This window comes from Pelmatolapia mariae, linkage group LG4 (genome assembly GCF_036321145.2).
Source record: "Pelmatolapia mariae isolate MD_Pm_ZW linkage group LG4, Pm_UMD_F_2, whole genome shotgun sequence".
NCBI lineage: Eukaryota > Metazoa > Chordata > Actinopteri > Cichliformes > Cichlidae > Pelmatolapia > Pelmatolapia mariae.
In genome coordinates, this window is record NC_086230.1 from 25,276,777 (window position 1) to 25,298,183 (window position 21,407).

Consider the following 21,407-nt stretch of genomic DNA (forward strand, 5'->3'; position numbering starts at 1 on the left):
TATAAAGCTAAAATTTCACAGCAATTGTATGTCCAAACTCTGAACTATAACATTTTAATGCAAACTGGAGAAGGTTGAACAGAAAATGTTATAAAAATGTGATGATTTGAGTTTGGACTGACCCAGGTCTTGAAAACTAAAAATATGCACACATGTAACAAAAATACTTTCTGAGGTATAATTAGAGTATCATCTGAAAACTCCAGTATTTTGTTGTATTTGGACAGGACAATCTACTGATATTGCTGTTCTTGTGGTACAAGTTATATTAAAAATGGCATTTTCCTAATTTTAGTGACTAGGAATTTAATTTTAATTAAATCATCACCAGCTAGCTTTTGCAATTTGAAGTTTTTAATTAACGTGTGCTCAAATATGGGACTTTGCATGAGTACTGGAGTTTTTGTTGTTGTTATTGTTTTTCTTTTGTTTTGGAACTAGCTCACAAATTTTGTGATGTATCTGTCTCAATTTCAGGAGCTGTATTAATTGTGATTTTAAGAAAGACCAGTGAACATTTCAGGATTCTATCTTTGATAGTATTTGAAAGATTCATGTTCAAACATTGCTGCAGATTTCAATGTATGAAAAATTGTAGAGCAGAAGCCTTGATTTGAGACGGATTGACCCCAAAACAACTGATATTGCATTCAGACCTGAGCACAAACATGCAAATCATATCCAGCAAAAGATCATTACAAAAGTGAAATTAAAAGCAGTCATACTGACCAAAAAGGTATTTTCTCGCTCCAATAAAATAAACTTAAACTCCTCATGCATTCCTGAACAAAACAATTACTTTTAGTGCTTGAGTGTTATGCTAGATTCATTTCTGACTTCTCAGGAAAGAGCTCTTACTTGGTATATATTGTTGGTATTTTTTTTAATTTGTAGAGTGATGCAATTTAATTGATTGACAATAAAATAATGTATCCAAAATCTCTTCTATCAAAAGCCATATTAGAATTTATAACTGTTTTATCCATGCTTGAAAGAGCATAGAAAGCGCTTTAGAGCATGCTCAAAAAAAATTTGAATATGAAAACCTCTAATATGATTTACTGATTGTTTTTCATTATGATATCTGTTTGTGAAATAGGTTAATAAATAAATAACTAAATAAATGTATGCCTCACCTTAAAAACTGAATTGTCTATCAAAATGTATCATTTCTCAAGATAAACAGTTATTAAATTGTTCGAAATCAAAAACACAATTTAATTTGTTAATGTAGGCTATAGACTAACAGATATTTAAATTTGAGGTATTTATAAAAGTATGTTACTTTGTGGTTCTATTCTATTTACCGTTTATCTCACACAAGCCGTTACATGTCACTGTGGGCATGTCCAGGTTGCTATCTCTAAGGTGTGCCGGGTGTGTCCTTTTACTGTTCTGCATATAAAAGCCTAAAGCGTTTCTGTTGGTCAAGACAACTTCAAACAAATTCAACAGACAAGATGACCAGTCTTTCTGCTAAGGACAAGGACACAGTCAAAGCCTTTTGGGCTAAAGTGGCTGGCAGGGAGGAGGACATTGGCTGTGATGCTGTCTCCAGGTAAATATGGATTAAGATTTACGACATCAAATGGACTGCTTAAACCTGTTCCTGCATTTTCTATGTACTGTTCTGTGTACTTATTGTACATTTTTATCCAGGATGCTGACAGTGTACCCTCAGACCAAGACTTATTTCTCCCACTGGAAGGACCTGAGTCCCGGTTCTGCCCCGGTGAGGAAGCACGGAGCAACCGTGATGGCTGCAGTTACTGATGCTGTCAGCAAAATTGATGATCTCACCGGTGGTCTTCTGAGCCTTAGTGAGCTGCACGCCTTCACTCTGAGAGTGGACCCTGCTAACTTCAAGGTACTGACATACAATAATTTATGAAAGTTTATAAGAAGTTTAATGATTCAAATAGAAATGGAAGATTCAGTAAATTAACATTTTCAAAACAACACAACGTTTTGTTTAAATGTTATCATCTTTTCACAGGTTCTTGCTCACAACCTCCTCGTGGTCCTGGCCACCGTGTTTCCCAACGATTTCACTCCTGAGGTCCATGTGGCGATGGACAAGTTCCTGGCTGCTGTGGCTCGTGCATTGTCTGAGAAATATCGTTAAAGTGTACACAGGAGCAGATGACTGACAGCAGCATGAGATTGAATTCTTACTGTCAAACTGAATTTGAATAAAAAAGGAAATAAATCCAATCAAACTGTTGTGGTTATTTTTGTGATCAAGTAACGTTTTTGGTTTGGACAATAGATTAAAAGCATCACAAGTTTAGGTCAATGGCAGGTGAAAAAAAGTCTTCCTGAATCAATTCATTTGGGTCATGTAAACAACCACTTAAATTGTTGAGTATTTATAATTTTTTTCTGTGTGTGTTTTATTTTTATTTTACAGTCAAACTCTGCAGTGAACTATTTCTCCTAAACATGACTAGTCTATAGTTATTAGTAGCAAATTATTAGTTATTAATTATACTATCATCAACATTTCCAAAATCAGAAAAAAAAAATTTGTTAAACAAAAAAATTAACAAAATTCTTTTAAAAAAAAATCTCTAGTAAGTGGGGAGGGACAGCAATTGTCCTCTGTCCTAAGGCTAGGTATCTAAAGGAATAGATTGGTTCCTTAAGCAATGTGTAATGGCTGCATGCAGCCACACAATGGAAATACTTGGGTAATATTCATTTGATCTTTTTGTCTTATGTTTACATTGTGCTGTAAAGCTTCTGTGATCGCAAGTTAAGCAATTTAATACTTTGAGTTTACCTGTAATGCATGACAGCTCTAAGCTATAGTCCAAATGGTGGCATAGACTCTGTTTTGCATTGTTGGTTATTTTATATGGGTATATGTTATATTAATTATATTTCTGTTCTTTTTGAGTTACCTGGCCTCTGCTCCAGTCCTTCCTGGTTTGGGTGAAAGAGGAGGCTGAGGGTGAAGCTGGTTTAAATGCAGAAGCCAATAAAATGGACTGGACCATCTATTGTGATCATGTAGGGGGGGATGGGGTTCTTCTTGAATGATGGTTAGCTGTTATCTCTTTAGTTTTCACCTTTGGTGTATATGATGGTTTGTTCATTTGCTATATAAGTTATAGAAAAGTTATGTTTTGTTAAGTGAATTTTGAGTAGAGTTTTGTTAAGTTAACCACTTGGTTCTTAAAAAGTTTATTTTTGTCATTTTGAATTTTTGTAATCATTTTGTCCTTTTGGGGGTACAATAAAACCCATTTTTTGAAGATTACATTTGTGCCTGTGTGTTCCTGGCTGCTTGGTCCATGATACAATGACTCATGCATGTAATGTCACTTCCATATTAGTTGGGACAAACATAAAACTTTACAAAAAATGTGTAGTTTTGCCTCTGTACACCACCACACTGGATTTTAAAGCAAGAAAGTGCAAGCTTTCTCTCAGCTTTGTTAAAAAGAGTGAATGCACTGACCAACTCAGAAACACCAGAACAAAAAAGGACAAGTGCATGATCACTGAATTATTTCAATGAAAACCAATTTTCACTACATGTAACTAAGCCAAAAACCTACGTGAAGAGGCTGGTGTATCACTGTCAGAGTCTACAATTAAGAGATGCGTTCATGAATGGAAATAGAGTTTACAATAAACCACAGAATACAGTGACAGCCAGGGAGATGAGACTGGACTTTGCCAGAAAACATATGAAAGATCCTGCACAGATCTGTAAGAAAAGATATGACATTTTATATGATGGGAATTAATTTGGGAGAAGGAGAGAAGCAGCTCATGATGTGTAGCATGTGGAGAATGGTGGAGGCAGTGTTATGGCATGGGAATGAATGGCTGCCAATGGAAGTGAGTAATCAGTGTTTATTGATGATGTAATTGCTGACAGAAGTAGCAGGGTGAATTATGAAATTTACAGGACCATACTCTCGGCTCAGAATTTGTGAAATGCTGTAAAAATTATCAGACTGTTTTTCACAGTGCAAATAATGACCCAAAACATACTACAAAAATAATCCAAGAGTTTCTCAAGGCAAAGAAATTGGATGTTCACAGTCTCCAAGTCGGTCACCTGATCTCTGTCCAACAGAGCATGCCTTTCCACGTACAAGCAGCAACTGGAGGCTACAGTCAAGGTCTATCAGAGCAACTCAATAGAGGAAACAACATTTGGTGATTTCCATGGGTTCTAGATTTTAGACAGCCATTGGCTGCAGAGTCTTTTCATCCAAGCATTTAAAAATGGCTTTAATCCTTAAGCAGTCCATACAAGGTTTTTGCAAAGGACATTGTATTAAAACTTAAAGATCATAAAGGAAGTGAAAAAAGAAAGGCACTGGGAACTTTCTGAAGTTGCTTAATATTTTATTTTTTAAAAACTTATTGAGGCACAATTAATAACAGAGCATGTGACGGGCATCTGCAGCTCTTTAGTAGTACTGTCTTCTGAGGGAGGACACCACCACTGCCAGGAACTTCTGGAAAGCTGCATGAACCTCAGCAGTGAAGTTTTTACCCAACTGGGAAGCAACCACAATGGTCAGGCAATCGCCCAGGAGCTGTAACACAACACAACATGCTTCATTGACACACAAACACGCAATACTGGGAATCAGTGCCGTCAGTTCAGCATTGCCTACCATGAAATTGTCAGGGTCCACCTGCAGTTTCTCAGAGTGCAGCGTGCTCAGCTCTGCATATGTAGCCTTGATGTTGTCCATGTTCTTCACTGCTTTTTCCAGAGCTTCGATGATAATTTTTCCATGAGCAGCAACCTTTGGATTTGATGCAATAGCAGCAGCATTGTAGAGGTTTCCAAATTGACCAAAATACCTCTGAGTCCAGGGATAGACAGTCAAACACCTGAGGGAATGTGTAAATAATTGATTTGCTCTTAGTTCTAAAAGAAAAATCTACATTGTGTAATGGATGAAAAATGTCAGCTTTTTTTCATTTCACATAAAGATGCTACTTGAATAGCCCAAATTTCTAAAATTAAATTTATGTCAATATAAAAAAACCAACTATGTTTCACCTGGAAAAAGCTGCTTGCCCAACGACCGCATAGTCGATCTTGGAGAAGATGTCCTGGATCGTGGTGCGCTCAAAGTCTGTCCACACAACCATTTTGCTTTGTTGATCGTTGCTCTTGTGCTGTTGGTCAGCAGAGCCACAAAGTCACCTTTTAAAGAGTTCTTTTCACTCCACCCAAAGATATGAAATTGGGTGGAGTTGGAGAGTGGGAGTTGGCTAAACTGGTCAGTTTAACGATTCTGAAATTAACCAAAAATGAGTTGGAAACTTTCATTATGGAATCTCTTACAGACTACTTATTCTTATATCTTGGGATAGGCTCCAGCCCTGGGTGACCCCTAACAGTTAAGAAAATTGGAAGTAAGATAATCAAAAATATTTTGCAGACCTGGATAGGAATAAAGAACTGGATGAAGTACAATGAGTATATCCTTTGGAAAATAATGAATTCTAAATTTCAGTGACAGCAAACTTCTTGTTCTTGTAAATAATACATATGGGGTTTTTTTAAATGGACAAGATTCCACAGATTTTAATTTTAACATATGACCAAACCATAGCATTAAGGTCCTGCATTTGCCATTTGTACATGCGTTTAATAAATAAACTTGACAAAGAGCTTTCTTAAAGAGGAAAATGACAAGAAAAGAATGGTACACCCACACATCCTACAGGCCTTTATTGACTGGCTGTAAGTAGAAAAAAAATTAAATAACTTTGTCTCAGCTTTTGTTTGTTTCTGGTTATCCACAAAACATTTTCTGTCATTCTCTTAAATATTTTCAGTATTTCTGCCATATTTTAGAACCTGTTTTTCATCCTCAATTTTCTACACCTGATGTTTAACTTTACCTCAATATATCAGTAGCAACTGTCCACTCTGAGCTACATTTGAGCTCCTGTAGAGAACAAACAGCTGCTGCAAAAATTTAAACTGCCCTGTGAGAGGCTTCACCTGCTGAAGATTAGATAAGCCTTAGAACTGACAGGTTTTTTAAACCGAATGTCATGGACATAGATTTTGGTTGTAGTGTTGGTAAATAATAGCCTAAACAAAAGTATTTAAATTTTAACCTACACATTAGAACAACATCCCTGGACTCTCTAAGTTCAATTATATCTGTGATAGCTGCTTTCCACATTAGGATTTGGATTTGGTTTTTGATTATCTGTTTGGAAACATAAATTAGCCACTGACTTATTAGTCTAAATATAGCCATAAACATTTCGATGCATGTGTATGTACAGTAACTGTATCTATAAAGCCCTGCTATAAATCCAACTATCTCTCCAGACCCAAATTTGAAGCCAACAGCCTTTTTAAAGTTATAATCATGTACCCATTTTGCTTTTTCTCAAATTATTATTATTAAATACATAAAGAAATACAAACTAACAGGTGACTTGTCGTGAATTAAATGGTAATATTAGACTGATATGAATACAAAAATTGGAAGGTTACTGATTTGATTTAACTGGCTCTCACTGAAAATGTAAGTTTTAAAATATGCACATTCATTTAATGAAGATGTTTCTTAAGTGAAGCCAAAAAGAAGAAACGAATTCTGAATATCTTGTTATGTTGTCTTGCCTTATACAGTCTTTTGTTTGGTATTTGTCTCATGGGAACTGTTACATATCATTTTGAACATGCTCAAATGCCAGGACCTTATCTGTGAGGTGGGTCGGGTGTGTGCATTTCCTGTTTCATATATAAGACGTCCACAGATTGAGCTGAACACAACTCCAACAGCAACAACAGGCAAGATGACCAGTCTTTCTGCAAAGGACAAGAACACAGTCAAAGCCTTCTGGGCTAAAGTGGCTGGCAAGGAGGAACAAATCGGCTGTGATGCTGTCTCCAGGTAAATATGGCCCCACACTGCCTACAAAAACCTGCTCCTGCATTTCTGTTTCATAGTCACTGGTTTGTTCTCTTACATTTTTACCCAGGATGCTGACAGTGTACCCTCAGACCAAGACTTACTTCTCCCACTGGAAGGACCTGAGCCCCGGCTCTGCCCCAGTGAAGAAGCACGGAGCAACCGTGATGGCTGCAGTTACTGATGCTGTCAGCAAAATTGACGATCTGACCGGAGCTCTTCTGAGCCTCAGTGAGCTGCACGCCTTCACTCTGAGAGTGGACCCTGCTAACTTCAAGGTACTGATCATTATTACTGTCATGTTTGTGGGGTGACATTATTTGAGGTCATCTACTTAATAAAAAGTTTGTGGTTCAGTCCCTGACTGTCAAAGTATTCTTGGACAAGCTACTGAGGCATACTGCAATACACCAGTGTAATCACTGGAGTATGAATTTGTGTGAATGTTAGAGAGAAAAGAGCCTAGTCATAGAAAAAGAAGTACTTGTATGAATGGGTCAGTTAGGCAAGTTGTATGAAGTGCTTTGAATGCTCCAGTAGACTAGAAAAGCAATATATATATACACCGGTCCATTTACCATGACAGCGTTTGCCAAATTATTTTTTCTGTTCTGTTGTGAACACTGATTGGACTACAAATTAAACTCAGTCTAACTCAGCTTTCATTTGATCTTTAGATTACTGGTTGATCTGAATTGATGTTCTCTGGTTACAAATAAATAAATAAATAAAAAGTCCATTCATTTCAATGTGATCATAATCTTTCCACAGGTTCTGTCTCACAACCTCCTCGTGGTCCTGTCCACCATGTTCCCCCAGGACTTCACCCCTGAGGTCCATGTGGCTATGGACAAGTTCCTGGCTGCTGTGGCTCTCGCCCTGTCTGAGAAATACAGATAAACTGCATTATGTGCTCGAGTACTCACTGACAGTCTGACTTGTAATAAAAGATCCAATGCAATTAAACTCTCATGGTCGTTTGTGGTGATCATTTTTAAACAGTTGGATTATTATTGTAGCTTTTACCAGGAATGTTTTTTTTCTCTTTATGGGCTAATTAAAGAAGAATAGCGATTAATTTACTGAAAGCTTATATACACAACTTAAAAACAGAGCATGTGACGGTCCTCTGGAGCTAGTAGTACTGCCTTCTCAGGGAGGCTTGAGCTACAAAGACTCTCCCGGAAGCTGCACGGACCTCAGCAGTGAAGTATTGACCCAAACGAGCAGCAACTACAATGACCAGGCAGTCCCCCAGAACCAGCTATTCCTGTTTTTTCGTCATTATTCCGAATTGCTTTCTTCTTCTTCTTCTTCTTCTTCTTCTTCTTCTTCTTCTTCTTCTTCCTAGTATTATTATTGTTATTATTATTATTAGCTTGGGTGGATGAATGGATGGATTTTCGACGGGGGGAAAAAATGAATTATTTTAACCAAATACCATGACAGCTTACATAGTGTGTGACCTCGGTTGGCGTCTCACTCCGCCCCTGCTGGAGATTTTGAGTTCATGCGAAACACTTGTTACACCCGGTTGGCGTTTTGTGCTTCAACTAATTTTGAAAAATATATGAATGCATAAAAATAATAAAAGATAAAATTGACACAGACCTGTCACTATAGCTGCCAGGGTGTCCAGTAACGGTCTGATATCTTGATGTTTGGGCACCACATTTCACAAGCGACAGCTTCTGTTTGATACCATTCCCGAATGTCCAAATTAAAGCTGAGACTTGATGTAGTTTAGCCTAACCTTTGTTTTATTTATGATCGGAAGTGCCACAATGACGTTTTAAGGGAGAACATAATCAGTATATCACAAATGGAAATGGCTAACAAACAGCCATTATAATTCATCATACAGTGAGAATAGCAGACAAATCAACAATACACCTCTTCCAATTAATGGCTAATTAATATTATGCTGAACACAGTCCAAAAGATTCAGTAAGCCACATCAGTGTCTACTGTCTGTCTACTGTTTACTAGCCAAGTGGCTAACAAAGGTAAACAGAGGTTTTCCCAATCCCCACTAATGAATGTTATCTTGTTTCAGGATACACAATACCTGCCATTATCCAAAGGCACATCTGCTTACCTGTATCTTTTGCTCATTTCTCCTTTTCTCTTTTTTTTTTTCTAAACTAAGGACCTGATGGCTTTGGCCTTTTCTTTTCCAACTTCCATCAGTAATTTTTGCACTCTAGTATAAACACCCAACCCCACAACATAAACTAATAGACCTACACCTTGTATATGTTTTTTTTTCTTGGATTTCACACAAACCAGGAATAAAAATTAATACATAATGGGCTTGGATTGACAATATTATGGAAGCAGCCCGCCCCTCCCCTTTAGAAAGGTTGTGTGTGAGACTTCAGCACAGCAGCATCAGCAGCATCAGCAGCAGGCGCACCGAGGGCCCTCACGCTCACTTTTCGGGTATATGTGTGTGACAGATTTTGGAAAACACATCGGTGCAAATTATAACTCTGTATCATAATGTCTTCAGTTTTTGTGTTTGTTGTAGGGCTGTCAACGTTAACGCGTTAACGCTGCCATCATTATTAACGCGATCAACCCATCTGGAGCGCAGAATGGACAAACTTTGGATAAACTGCCCGAAATGCGTTGACAGAAACATTTCAGGGATTTGGAGTCATTCTGATGGATTAATTGTGTTAAAAATTTTAATCACGTTAAGACCTGAAGACGGCATTAACGTTGACGATGCCACCCCAATGCTGCCCTGGGCAACCTCCCATGTCGCCCATATCAAAACCCGCCACTGGTAGCACCCCACCCGCACTGTGCATTGTCCAAAGACGAATCCCAATGATTTATGGGAGACAATACATATAATCATAAAGCATCTATGATGGACTCTATGAGCTAACAGATTTGATGGGTGCAGGAATTCGCACGACTACTTGATTTTTGGGAATCAAAGTGTGTGCTACTTCGCAGACTGATGAAATAATTAAGGCTACAGAACTACAGACTAATTTATAATACACACTAGTTCACATATATTCACTTCAACGTTGAGTGAGCAAATTTTTAGTGCTCATGTGGATTTTATGACTTCTACCTGTTTCCCCTCAGAAAATTTGAAACAATGCTGACTTTCAGCCATCCTCATTATGGTTATAATTGAATTTTCATCTGTGTTTCTATTTGTGTTGAAATCTGAAATTCCTCTTCATTCAAGATGTGCTCTGGCACCAACCATAGGCGACAGTTACTGACAACAAGAAATAAAACAGTTTAGAGGGGCTGCTGTGGGCTGAACCGTTTTTCAAAGAAGGGGTTGGGGTGACACTGTGAAATATATTCAGTTTTGAAATTCATATTCTGTGTTAATTCTGTGTAGCTAGAATCAAAGTGTTAATGCTAGCTTTTTCTTTTTTTTTATAACAATATTGTCATGTGCAAAACTATGACAGTGACTAGGGGCGACGAGATTATTTTAGGGTGCACCGCAGTATCTGCCTTGTCATGACAGCTCCTTTATCTAAGGAAAGCTGCCATTCAGAAGGAAAAGACGAGGACCACAGAGGAGGTTCGTGGATGAAGGCACATGATCTGCTGTAGTGACCTCTAAAGAGGGCAGCCGAAAGAAGTAAAAGGCCAACTACACAGCCCAGAGCAATCAGATGGTCTACGCACACCCACCCGCGTTTATAACAGCTCCTCATTGATAGTGTGACTGATGTCGTATATAATTATTACTTTAGTGTAGCCTGGCTAAATTAACCAGCCCAGAACACAGATTATCTTTGGGGTTCTTTTAATCTGAATGATAAAGTAAGCGCTCAGAAGAAAATAAAAAAGGTTGTAAAAATAAAGAAATAAAATTGTTACAGACAGTTCTTATCCAGTAACAGCTTTGTGCACTGGTAACCTACTGCTACTGCAGGTTATTCCCCAACTTTATCAGTGTCTGGAACTCAAGGATGTCTAGCGTCAATTTGTGACTGATATAAACCCATACAGAAATAAAACAAACTTAGCAGTGCAAAAATAACTGTAGTGGCTTCTCCTGAGTGCATTAATCCAGCAGAAAACGGAATACAGATCCCTCTGAGATGAACGGCGAAGTTGGTTGCAGCAACTCCTGGTGCCTTAACTGTTCCACACTTTGCATTTAAAACCGATCACGCAGCGAAAAACGGCATTGCACACCCACATAACACCAATGCAAGCTAGCACTTCCGTTAATGTCTCTGTAGATCCCCATCATCCCTTGCGCTCTCAGAGGTACCCCAAAAGAAACAGCGCCCCCCAGTGGCATGTCCCATAATATTGACCTTCCACCTGGCTACATTCTCCCCTGCTTAAGAGTCAACGTCCCCGGTGACTCAATTGGTATATTTCAACTCATGCACTGCTTCTTTAAAGAGGGCAGTACCCATATTAGTCAACAACTGAGACAGTACCTCCGGGCTCAAAGTGATGGCATGACATGCTGATACAGGGACATGGTAAGGGTTTGAATGCACTCCAGCATTAGCTCTCTTACTCCGACGGGGTACTGGCGTTGGTGTAATGACCCCAATATCCCCGTCAGTCTCAGTAGCAACTGTCTCTGGTGTGGACACCTGCTCAGAGGCAGACGGTGCAGTAACACGAGCATCATCAGTGTTTACAGACTCTGAAACGCCACTGCTTTGAACTGCTTCCCTGGCTTCATCAGACCCCTGCTCTGCAATTGAGTATGAGGTTTCTCCTAACAACATATACTCAGGATCTGAATCTGAACAGCCTGTTTTCTCTTCTGTCATGGGACCCGCTACCACAGGGGACTCATTATTTTTCTTTTTCCTGGGTGCAGGAATGGGGCCAATACAAGGTCTAAGGTTAGCTCTGTGAACCCGTTTTACTGGCCCACCCTCCACAGGCTCCACCGCATGTGTGCTGTCCTGGACTTCGACAACCCTATAAACCACAGGACTCCAGGCGTCTTGAATTTTGTTCCTGCCTTGAGGCCAGTGTCGCAGATACACTAACTGACCTATTTCAACAGGAGGGCAATAGACCCGGGTTTTGTCCAGCTCAAGCCTTTCTGCTGCTTTCTGCTCAGTGTACTGCCTCGCCCGGTTATGTGCCTCATTTAAGCGCTGCTGATGCACAACCAGCCAGTCATGTCTCTTATCAAGCACCTGCTCCTTCCCTAGTAAAGCATCTACAGGAAGGTGGGGGTGCACTCCAAACATGAGGTAATACGGCGAGTGACCTGTGGTGGCATGGGGAGTCACATTGTATGCATAGACCAACTCTGGCAAATACTCAGGCCAACGGCGTTTCTTGTCCGGTGGGAGGGTACGCAATAGGTCATGAAGTGTCCTATTGAAACGTTCACATTGTGCGTTACCTTGGGGATGATGTGGTGTAGTACGGCTTTTTTTAACCCCATATAACTTGCACAGTTCCTGAATCACCTCACTTTCAAAATTTCTGCCCTGATCAGAATGTAACCTCTCTGGTACACCATACCTCATGAACCACTCTCTGAGCAAAATCTTAGCAGTTGTATCAGCTTTCTGGTCGCGTGTAGGGAAAGCTTGTGTGAACTTGGTGAAAACATCTGTAACCACCAACACATTTTCCCGTCCATCTGAGGCTTGCTCCAACACGCTAAAATCTACTGCAACCACTTCAAGAGGTCTAGTGGCCAGAAAAGGCTTCACAGGGGCATGAATCTTGGGCTGTGGCAACTTAGTGAGCACACATCTGTAGCATTTCTTAATCCACTGGTCCACTTCTTCATACATACCAACCCAAAAACATCTCTGTCTTAACAGATTCTGGGTCCGCTCCACCCCCTGATGCCCCATCTGATCATGCACACTCCCTAGTACAGCTTCCTTTAAACAAGCTGGCAAAAGGAGCTGCTGACACCTCCCCAAATGTCCATCCTCAATGATCCGATACAACAATCCCTCAATCTCCATGATTCGTGACCACTGTCGGAGCAGAGAAATCACAGATTTAGCCAAACCTTTCCTCTGCTGGTGTGTGGGTTTCTTCTTTTTGTCCCAAAACTGCCTAAAGGTCTTGATAGTAGGGTCAGAGCTCTGAAACTGTCGCAACTCTTCCTTAGAATACCCTGGCAGAGTGGGTGTATTCCCTTGGGAATCAGTAAAATGAGTGTCTTGCTCAACTGCTGTGACCCGGGCCTGCCTCACCTGACAACATTTTACACCTGCACTTACTAAGTCCCGCCCTATTGTTGTCCCTCTGCTGACTAGGTTACAGATGGATATGCATTCATCAAACTCCTCCTCATCTCCTGCAGGCTGGGGCTCCCCTGCTAATGGCTGCCTAGAGAGGGTATCGGCTGCTGTGTTACACCGACCAGGGCGATACTGCACCTCAAAGTCAAATGGTGCTAACTGGGCAACCCAGCGCTGTTCAATGGCTCCCAGCTTTGCTGAGTTCAGGTGGCAGAGGGGGTTGTTATCGGTCACAACTGTGAATTTGGAGCCTAAGAGATACCCTCTAAACTTCTCAGACACAGCCCATTTAAGGGCGAGGAGCTCTAATTTCATGCTGCTATAATTTCTGTCATTTCTCTCTGCATTTCTCAACCTTCGGCTGGCGTATGCTATAACACGTTTCCTGCCACCCTGCACCTGATAAAGAACTGCTCCCAGTCCTAAACTGCTGGCATCTGTCTCAACAACAAATGGCAGTGAGAAATCAGCATAAGCAAGTAGGGGGGCACTTGTGAGCTTCTCTTTCAGCTGTTCAAACGACTCTTGACAAGATGGCGTCCACACACTTTCAAGCAAGTTTTTATATTTAGCTGGACTGTCATCCTTGCCCCATGCATTAACCAGATCATGCAAAGGACCTGCCAGCTGTGAAAATCCATGGAGAAATCTCCTGTAATAACTGCAAAATCCCAGGAAGGATCTCAGCTCTTTAACTGTGGTGGGTACTGGCCACTGCCTCACTGCAGCTATCTTGTCTGGGTCCGTACCTATCCCTTCAGCTGAGATCTGGTGACCCAAAAAGCGTACACTAGATTGGAGAAAATGACATTTCTCCACCTTAACCTTCAGCCCAGTTTCCCTGAGTCTCTGCAACACTGTCTGAAGACGTGCCAAATGGTCTTCAAAAGTGGATGAGTAGACTAATATGTCGTCTAGGTACACGAGCATAATCTGAAGGATTAAGTCACTCATAGTGGCCTGCATGAGTCTTTGGAAAGTGGCTGGACCATTACACACACCAAAGGGCAATCTGGTATATTCAAACAACCCAAATGGAGTTGTAAAAGCTGTCTTGTGCCTGTCCCTTTCGTGAACTGCCACTTGATGATAGCCACTTGCCAGGTCGATAGTCGAGAAAAACCTTGCACCATGTAATGCATCAAAGGATTCATCTATACGGGGCAAAGGAAAGGCATCACGTCTGGTCTTGGCATTTAGCCGCCTGTAATCGACACATAACCTCAAGCTGTTGTCTGTCTTCCTCACCAGCACAATGGGCGATGCATAGGCACTAGTGCTTTCTTTGATCACACCCTTTTTCAGAAGCTGGGTTATGTGTTCTCGCACCTCTTTGTACTGTGTTGGAGGTATTCGTCGGTAGGCCTGGGTGACAGGGACATCATCGACTAGGTGTATCTCATGACTGACCTTCTCTGTATAACCTAGATCTTCATCCTTGAAAGCAAATACATCTGCATACTGAGCCAAAAGTGCAGCTAATTTGGTCTGTTCCTCTTGGGAGCCACCAATACTCAGCTGCTCTATCAGCAATTTCAGTTCACCATCAGATTCTTTAGCCCCTTTCTTATTCAGTGACACTTCCTCGTGGTCAGCAGAAATGCGATTAAACTGCACCTCAGCTGCATTTTCAACACACTCCACTACAGTAAGCACACCAAGTCTGGTCCGGGGAGCCAACCACACATCTTCCTGAGAGAAGTTCACAACTTGAACTGGAAACACGTGCCTGTCAGTTTCAACAAGAGTAGGAACAACAACCAAACCGCTGGGAACGAGCGTGTTGGTTGGCTCAAGTAACATTAAGGTCTGGTCATCTGAAACTTTCCCAAGCCCCCTAGCAAATACTGTGGCCACGGATGATGCTGGCACGTGTACAGTATTTTTACCAGCTAACCGGGCGGTGGATGACTTCTCTAATACTTCGCAGGCTTGCACCCTCTGAAAAGCTTCTCCCCAAGCGGCATTTAACTCTCCTCCGAGAGTCGAATCAAAACTAGCAATGGCTAGCTCCTTACATCTCTTTATTATGTTCATTCCAACAAGAACAGGGGGGGATCCCTCTAGTCTGCTGGCACCTTTTTCCACCTGCTGTTCCGCATCATTTTCCTGCACCTTAACTTTAGCTGACATTAGCTCTTGGTCCTGTGGCCCTCCCGGTTCTGGGGCGGGGTCCCTGACTACCAAAAACCCACACTCCTGCACTGTTAACCCCATGGCCTGCACATCCAGCTCAATGTAACCTATATAAGGAATTGGCAATGAGTTAGCTGCAGTCAATTTAAGCCATTTAGCTGTAGGGGTTACGTCATCATCTTTGCCCATTAGGTGTTGTCGGAAAAATGCCTCTGAGATGGTGCTAACCTGGCTCCCTGTATCCAAAAGGGTTCTAGCCTTAATCCCTCCCACCTCAATTTCAACTTCAGGACATTTACCAACTGCTCTGTCAAAAAATCTCTCACGAGTTAGGGTCTTTGAGCCAGTAGTCTCCCCTCGAATTGCCCGGCTCTTGGCAACCGAGGTAGCTAGTTTCCCTGAACAGGTGCATGAACAGCAACCGGAGAAGCTCCTTGCTTAAGGGTTTTGCACTCCCTAGCAATGTGTCCAACTCCCTTACACTTGAAACAGATGGGCTTCCCATCTTCAGTGAACTGGAACTTTGATCTGGGAATCCCACGTTTAGGGGCCCTTTCTCCGGATGTAACACTCTCCCGAACCACACTGAGTAACTCCCCAATAGCCTTGCCCTGCTCAGAAACCACCTTAAGGATCTCATCTAGAGTTGCAGATGATCTATCTGGAGCTTCACGGATACTCTGATCCCCTGCAACCGCACTGGCACTTAATATGGGCCTGCTCTTGGCAACTCTGGTGCCACTAGGTTTTTCTTCCATAGACCAAGCAATTGCTTCCTGACGTACATCAAAAAGCGTAGACTCTGGCTTTTCCCTCACCATCTTGCGAAGCTCCCTTCGCAGAGTGGAGTCTCTTACTCCCTCCACAAACTGGTCTCTAACTGCCATCTTTGCGTCTCGTACTGCATCAGGCCTTTGTTTAAGGGCTAAGCGGAGGATCTGGGACAGAGCGTGTGAGTACTCAAAGAAATCTTCACCTTCTAGCTGGAAACGGCTAAAAAAGGTTTGCAGTAACTGTGCTACACTGCGCCTCTCACCGTAAGCTTCTCTGAGAAAACAAAAAATGTCTTCGGGTTCCGTCTGCTCTCCCCCAGTACACAACTTGATCTCTTCAAGTGCAGAACCCCTGAGGAGGGAAAAAATGAAGTCGACCTGATCGTCATTACCCAAGCCTCTAGTTCTGATACCCCTCTGTACTTCATCAATAAACTCCTCTACAGAACGTCCATCTACGGTTGCATCCCCACTAAAGGGTTGAATAGGTCGCTCTCGCGGCAGATATACATACGACCTACTTGCCCCGTCACTCAAAGCAGTTATCCTGGCCATAGCCTGGTCATGTTTGTTACTCAGTTCTGACAATTTTGCCTGAAGCTCAGTGACAGGGTCCCTTCCGGTGGCCCCCGCCAAACCCTGGTCATCGTCACTGTTTGTGTCTGACATAATGAAATGTCTGTGTCCAGATTAGTCTTTGGTGAGGATGCAGAAAATGCCTTAACAGTCTATTCAGCTAGGTGCCACTGATGTCCTCCTCTCCTCTGGAAAGAATCCTTCCCTCGATCGAAATCGCCTTCTTCTGGACAGACTGGCCACTGCTCTTCTGCACACCTCTGGTATGGCCCCAATCGTCAGGTCCTTTCCAATCCCTCGCGCCGCGGGTGACCACCACTACAGTTATTTATTTTTTTTTTTTGCACCGTAAAATAACCTACTTAAACTGAAACCCATAAAAACAAAAATCACTGAGCTGCCCCTTGCAGATACCCCACTCCTGGTACCAAATTGTGTAGCCTGGCTAAATTAACCAGCCCAGAACACAGATTATCTTTGGGGTTCTTTTAATCTGAATGATAAAGTAAGCGCTCAGAAGAAAATAAAAAAGGTTGTAAAAATAAAGAAATAAAATTGTTACAGACAGTTCTTATCCAGTAACAGCTTTGTGCACTGGTAACCTACTGCTACTGCAGGTTATTCCCCAACTTTATCAGTGTCTGGAACTCAAGGATGTCTAGCGTCAATTTGTGACTGATATAAACCCATACAGAAATAAAACAAACTTAGCAGTGCAAAAATAACTGTAGTGGCTTCTCCTGAGTGCATTAATCCAGCAGAAAACGGAATACAGATCCCTCTGAGATGAACGGCGAAGTTGGTTGCAGCAACTCCTGGTGCCTTAACTGTTCCACACTTTGCATTTAAAACCGATCACGCAGCGAAAAACGGCATTGCACACCCACATAACACCAATGCAAGCTAGCACTTCCGTTAATGTCTCTGTAGATCCCCATCATCCCTTGCGCTCTCAGAGGTACCCCAAAAGAAACAGCGCCCCCCAGTGGCATGTCCCATAATATTGACCTTCCACCTGGCTACATTAGCTTGGCCTATTATGAAAGTTAGAAGTATGTGTTTTACTTGCTGTTTTTAATCATCCCTAAATCACCCGTGCGCGCAGGAAGTCAGAATTTCTAATTTAATGTGTTGGATGAGAGACAACACACCAGGGCACCCTTCACAAGTTAAAGAGTAAAGGGGCGTGTCCGAGGCGTGTGCTGTCGGAGCAAGTTAAACAGTTTTATTTATTGAGAATGAAAAAAAAAAATACAAGTATATACCGTGACTAAAGTAAAAGAAACGTAAACATGTATTAATTTCGTATAGTAACTGTGTTCTTCTATTATAAAATGGATGTTGGTGTGGCGGATGACACGCTCCATGCAGCGATTGGTGCGCCTGAATCTGGAGTTTAGCGGTATCTGTCGGACAGCGCCAAAGACAAGTTCTGTAGAAACTTGTCAAATGAGACGTGGACTTCAGGGGTGAAGTCTTCGGGGAAGAACATGGCCATGCACAAGATGATGATGTGAGCAAGAATCTGTATAAATAAATAAATAAATATGGAGAAAACGTATTAATTCATAAATAACGAGAAATAGATTAAGTTTCAGACTCAGAGTCATAATACTTTAATAATCCCTAAGGAAATTATGTGGGTTATAGTTGCTCCAAGACAATAACAGTAACATACTGAACTAATTAAATAATACAATATATTACAAAGTTTATAAAATATAAGAAATAGCTCTGATCGACATTTTACTCTAAACTGTAAAACTTTGTCATTTGTTATTTTACTGTAGAGCGTGTGCAAAAGGCTGTAACTATTGCAGTGTGTACTGTGCAACAACATTATAGCTTTATATACAAAGTATTATTACTTTTAGTATTTTGCTCATTGAGAAATTGTATGGACTTATGAGCAATGCATGGATCATTCCCTCAGTAAGCTTACCCTGAAGTTGGCAGGGTCCACTCTGAGCTTGAAAGCATATAGCTAGCTTAGATTGGTCAGACCTCAAACAAGGTCGTCAATATTCCCGACGCCATGATGTTGGCGCCGTGCATCTTCACCTGTGCAGAATCTGGACTCAGGTGGGCCCAGTGAGAACAGTAGGTCTTGGTTTGCGGATATGCAGTCAGCATCCTGTAAAACGTAAACGTGATAAGTTATGATAGAGAGAAGTTATTACATAGAATGTGGTGCATGATGTGTGCACATCGTCAAAACAGAAAATAATGAAAACCAACCGGCCCAGAGCCTCTGCTCCAATCTCAGGGGCTTTCGGAGTCGTTTTATCCCAGAAGGACGACACCACGGTTTTGTCCTTTCCAGAGACTCATGTCTGCCTTTAAAGGTTTACGCAGTAGAAAGAAAAGTTAAGTAAGTTCTGGTGAAAGTTGTTTGTTACTATCCTCCTTTATATGGAACGAAATTGCACCACACCCAGTATCAAATCTAATCCACACCTTTCTGTTCGCGTTTAACAAGCCATTTCTAGAGATAAAAGTAACCACACCCTGTTCTCAAGTATTTTTAGTCGCCGTGTTATCTTACCTTATAAGTCCCGCAGTATTTATAAGGTAAAATAAGTACAAAATAACACCTAAAGTCCAATTAGTTAGTAAAATAGCGATGAATGCATTAAAGAACTGATGTCAGTAAGAGGGGGCATGCAGTCTAAAGGAAATAGTGGCAAAATTGCTAATGAACGAAAAAAAAAATCTATATATATTAAAAAGTTAGAGTTAAAAACGCACTTGAATATATTAGATGCTCATATGTGTAGGTGCTGAGAAAACTTTAAAAAAAATAACAAATGAAGAAAATGTTTTGGGGTTTTTTGAGCTTTTCTCCTTATTCAAAAATCACACTTTCAAAATCAGTTAAATGCTGCCTTACATTTTATCATATTCATTTACAATTAGGTTTATTGGTAAATGAGTATTCGACACTGAATGGCGTCGAACAATTGATGTCGAGTTGATGGTGTTTTTAATGTTTCATGTTCTTGTCTTTTTTCTGTTCTTTTTCCAGTCTTCTGGCAAAAATTATATCTGACTTATTAACAGCCCTTATCCTTGGTTCTGATCCAATCAGATGCTTCCGGACTAAGAGGGGTGGTAGCGGCCAATTAATAAAGTCCTCCAAAAGGGACCTAAGTTTTGTGAACGAAGACTAATTTCAGCGAAGCTGGAGAAAATCTTATCTCTAACAATATGGTCGAGTGGACAGGTGCTGAGCTCAGCGCGATCACATCCCTGTGGGGAAAGTTTGATGTGGCTGAAATTGGCGCCCAGGCCCTGAGCAGGTGATTACGTTAGATGATAATTTAGCGACGCCTTATTGGTATCTCCAAATTAACTATTCTTGTTTTTACATGCCTTGTTATTTACCGCATGATAACAGGATTGGGGTTTTTTTCGTTTTGTTTTTATTAATCTGGCACAGAAAACAACTTAATGCAACCGAAATAAAAGAAAAAGTAAAACTCTTTATTTCAGGCTTCCGATTGTGTATCCTTGGACTCAGAGACACTTCAGGACAAGTCTTTGGCAACCTGTCCACCAATGCTGCCATTATGAGAAACCCCACGGAAGGACTGTGATGGTTGGTCTGGAAAATGCTGTGAAGAACATGGACAACATCAAGCAGACCTACGCCAAAACTGAGCGTCATGCACTCTGAGAAGCTCCATGTGGATCCTGACAACTTCAGGATATGTGATCTGAGACTTTTTCCACCAGTGATAATGATGAAGCATGCCATTATTATTGTATCCCTTTCATTTTAGGTGCTTTCTGAAATTGTCACTTTTTGTGTGGCCTCCAAGTTTGGACCTCAAGTCTTCGCCCCTGATGTCCAGATGACCTGGCAGACATTCCTCACTGCGGTCGTCTCTGCCTTGGGCAAACAGTACCACTGAACTTGTGGAATTATAGTTCACATTCATAACCAAATAATTTACAGCTGTGTTTCCGTTAAGCGCTTCGAAGCTGATGCATGTGACAAATAAAATTCCAGTTAAATGAAATTCTCTTCGTGTGATCATTTTTAATTGCATTTTTTTCTATTCAAGCCTTCCAAGAGCAGATTTTTACAAGGGATTGTGCAGTTATACATAATTGTGTGACCAATGCAACACTGAAAATGTTCATAATAGTAATAATAATAATAGTAAGAATAATAATAGCAAGAATAATAAGGGTGGTGTCATTTCTTTTTTAACTCAGCCAATAAGTTGTAGTTAGAATTATCCATGTTGTATTATCTGAAATTAAAACCTCCTAAGCTCATTCTTATAAAAGCGTCTATATTTTACTTCTTATCTTTGCAAAGGGTGACGCTGCCGGTTTCTATTTTGTCCGTTTCAAAATGTGCACTTTGATATAAATGGGTGAGGTCGCGTGACATTATTTATAACAGTGCATCAAAAATACTGTTGGTTCCTATTGTCGTGGACCATGACAAAGGATTTGAAATATTGTGTACATTACACATTACATTACGTTGCACTGTCCACTTTCTGTTGTAACATAACAAATTTCCCTCGTGTGGGGCTAATAAAGGTTATCTTATCCTATCTTATTAAATTCTTTTAATCCAAGAATCCAAAAAGGGTTTCTTCCATGTGTTCGGTAAGATAATCAGGAAATGGATATGTATTAGAAGAAAAAAGAAGAAGCTTATTTTGTATAATTATATAAAATGTTCATTACTTATGTGTTCAGAAAAAAGTATATAAAATGCCAAATCAAACTGTTTAATATCACGCCATGCT

At 40.8% G+C, this 21,407-nt stretch overlaps 3 protein-coding genes and 2 pseudogenes across 3 annotated transcripts; 3 read left to right on the top strand and 2 right to left on the bottom strand.

The window, feature by feature from the left end:
- The first annotated feature begins 1,319 nt into the window (after window positions 1-1,319).
- Window positions 1,320-2,138, top strand: LOC134625516 (hemoglobin embryonic subunit alpha-like). Its single transcript, XM_063470741.1, has 3 exons — window positions 1,320-1,558; window positions 1,660-1,867; window positions 1,997-2,138. The coding sequence occupies exons 1-3, from the start codon at window positions 1,461-1,463 to the stop codon at window positions 2,123-2,125; spliced, it is 435 nt and encodes a 144-aa protein (XP_063326811.1). The 5' UTR covers window positions 1,320-1,460; the 3' UTR covers window positions 2,126-2,138.
- A 2,220-nt stretch (window positions 2,139-4,358) lies between these two features.
- LOC134626375 (hemoglobin subunit beta-like) lies at window positions 4,359-6,807 on the bottom strand. The gene is made up of 4 exons (XM_063472141.1): window positions 6,703-6,807; window positions 5,036-5,154; window positions 4,641-4,863; window positions 4,359-4,559 (listed from the first exon to the last, which is right to left on the bottom strand). Exons 2-4 carry the CDS (start codon window positions 5,125-5,127, stop codon window positions 4,431-4,433), a joined length of 444 nt encoding a protein of 147 aa, XP_063328211.1. The 5' UTR covers window positions 5,128-5,154; window positions 6,703-6,807; the 3' UTR covers window positions 4,359-4,430.
- Window positions 6,685-8,543, top strand: LOC134626380 (hemoglobin embryonic subunit alpha-like). Its single transcript, XM_063472145.1, has 3 exons — window positions 6,685-6,899; window positions 6,988-7,195; window positions 7,689-8,543. Exons 1-3 carry the CDS (start codon window positions 6,685-6,687, stop codon window positions 7,815-7,817), a joined length of 552 nt encoding a protein of 183 aa, XP_063328215.1. The 3' UTR covers window positions 7,818-8,543.
- A 9,298-nt stretch (window positions 8,544-17,841) lies between these two features.
- Window positions 17,842-19,538, bottom strand: LOC134626772 (hemoglobin subunit alpha-A-like; annotated as a pseudogene).
- LOC134626378 (hemoglobin subunit beta-B-like) lies at window positions 19,290-20,564 on the top strand (annotated as a pseudogene).
- The last annotated feature ends 843 nt before the right edge of the window (window positions 20,565-21,407 follow it).

What these genes read in the sequence shown, in the direction of transcription:
- LOC134626380 (XM_063472145.1), top strand. Translation starts at nt 6,685, where the DNA reads ATGCTCAAATGCCAGGACCTTATCTGTGAGGTGGGTCGGGTGTGTGCA. An exon ending in GGCTGTGATGCTGTCTCCAG is followed by an intron (nt 6,900 to 6,987) that starts GTAAATATGGCC and finishes ATTTTTACCCAG; the next exon opens with GATGCTGACAGTGTACCCTC. An exon ending in TGGACCCTGCTAACTTCAAG is followed by an intron (nt 7,196 to 7,688) that starts GTACTGATCATT and finishes ATCTTTCCACAG; the next exon opens with GTTCTGTCTCACAACCTCCT.
- LOC134625516 (XM_063470741.1), top strand. Translation starts at nt 1,461, where the DNA reads ATGACCAGTCTTTCTGCTAAGGACAAGGACACAGTCAAAGCCTTTTGG. An exon ending in GGCTGTGATGCTGTCTCCAG is followed by an intron (nt 1,559 to 1,659) that starts GTAAATATGGAT and finishes ATTTTTATCCAG; the next exon opens with GATGCTGACAGTGTACCCTC. An exon ending in TGGACCCTGCTAACTTCAAG is followed by an intron (nt 1,868 to 1,996) that starts GTACTGACATAC and finishes ATCTTTTCACAG; the next exon opens with GTTCTTGCTCACAACCTCCT.
- LOC134626375 (XM_063472141.1), bottom strand. Translation starts at nt 5,127, where the DNA reads ATGGTTGTGTGGACAGACTTTGAGCGCACCACGATCCAGGACATCTTC. An exon ending in GGGCAAGCAGCTTTTTCCAG is followed by an intron (nt 4,864 to 5,035) that starts GTGAAACATAGT and finishes ACATTCCCTCAG; the next exon opens with GTGTTTGACTGTCTATCCCT. An exon ending in TGGACCCTGACAATTTCATG is followed by an intron (nt 4,560 to 4,640) that starts GTAGGCAATGCT and finishes GTTGTGTTACAG; the next exon opens with CTCCTGGGCGATTGCCTGAC.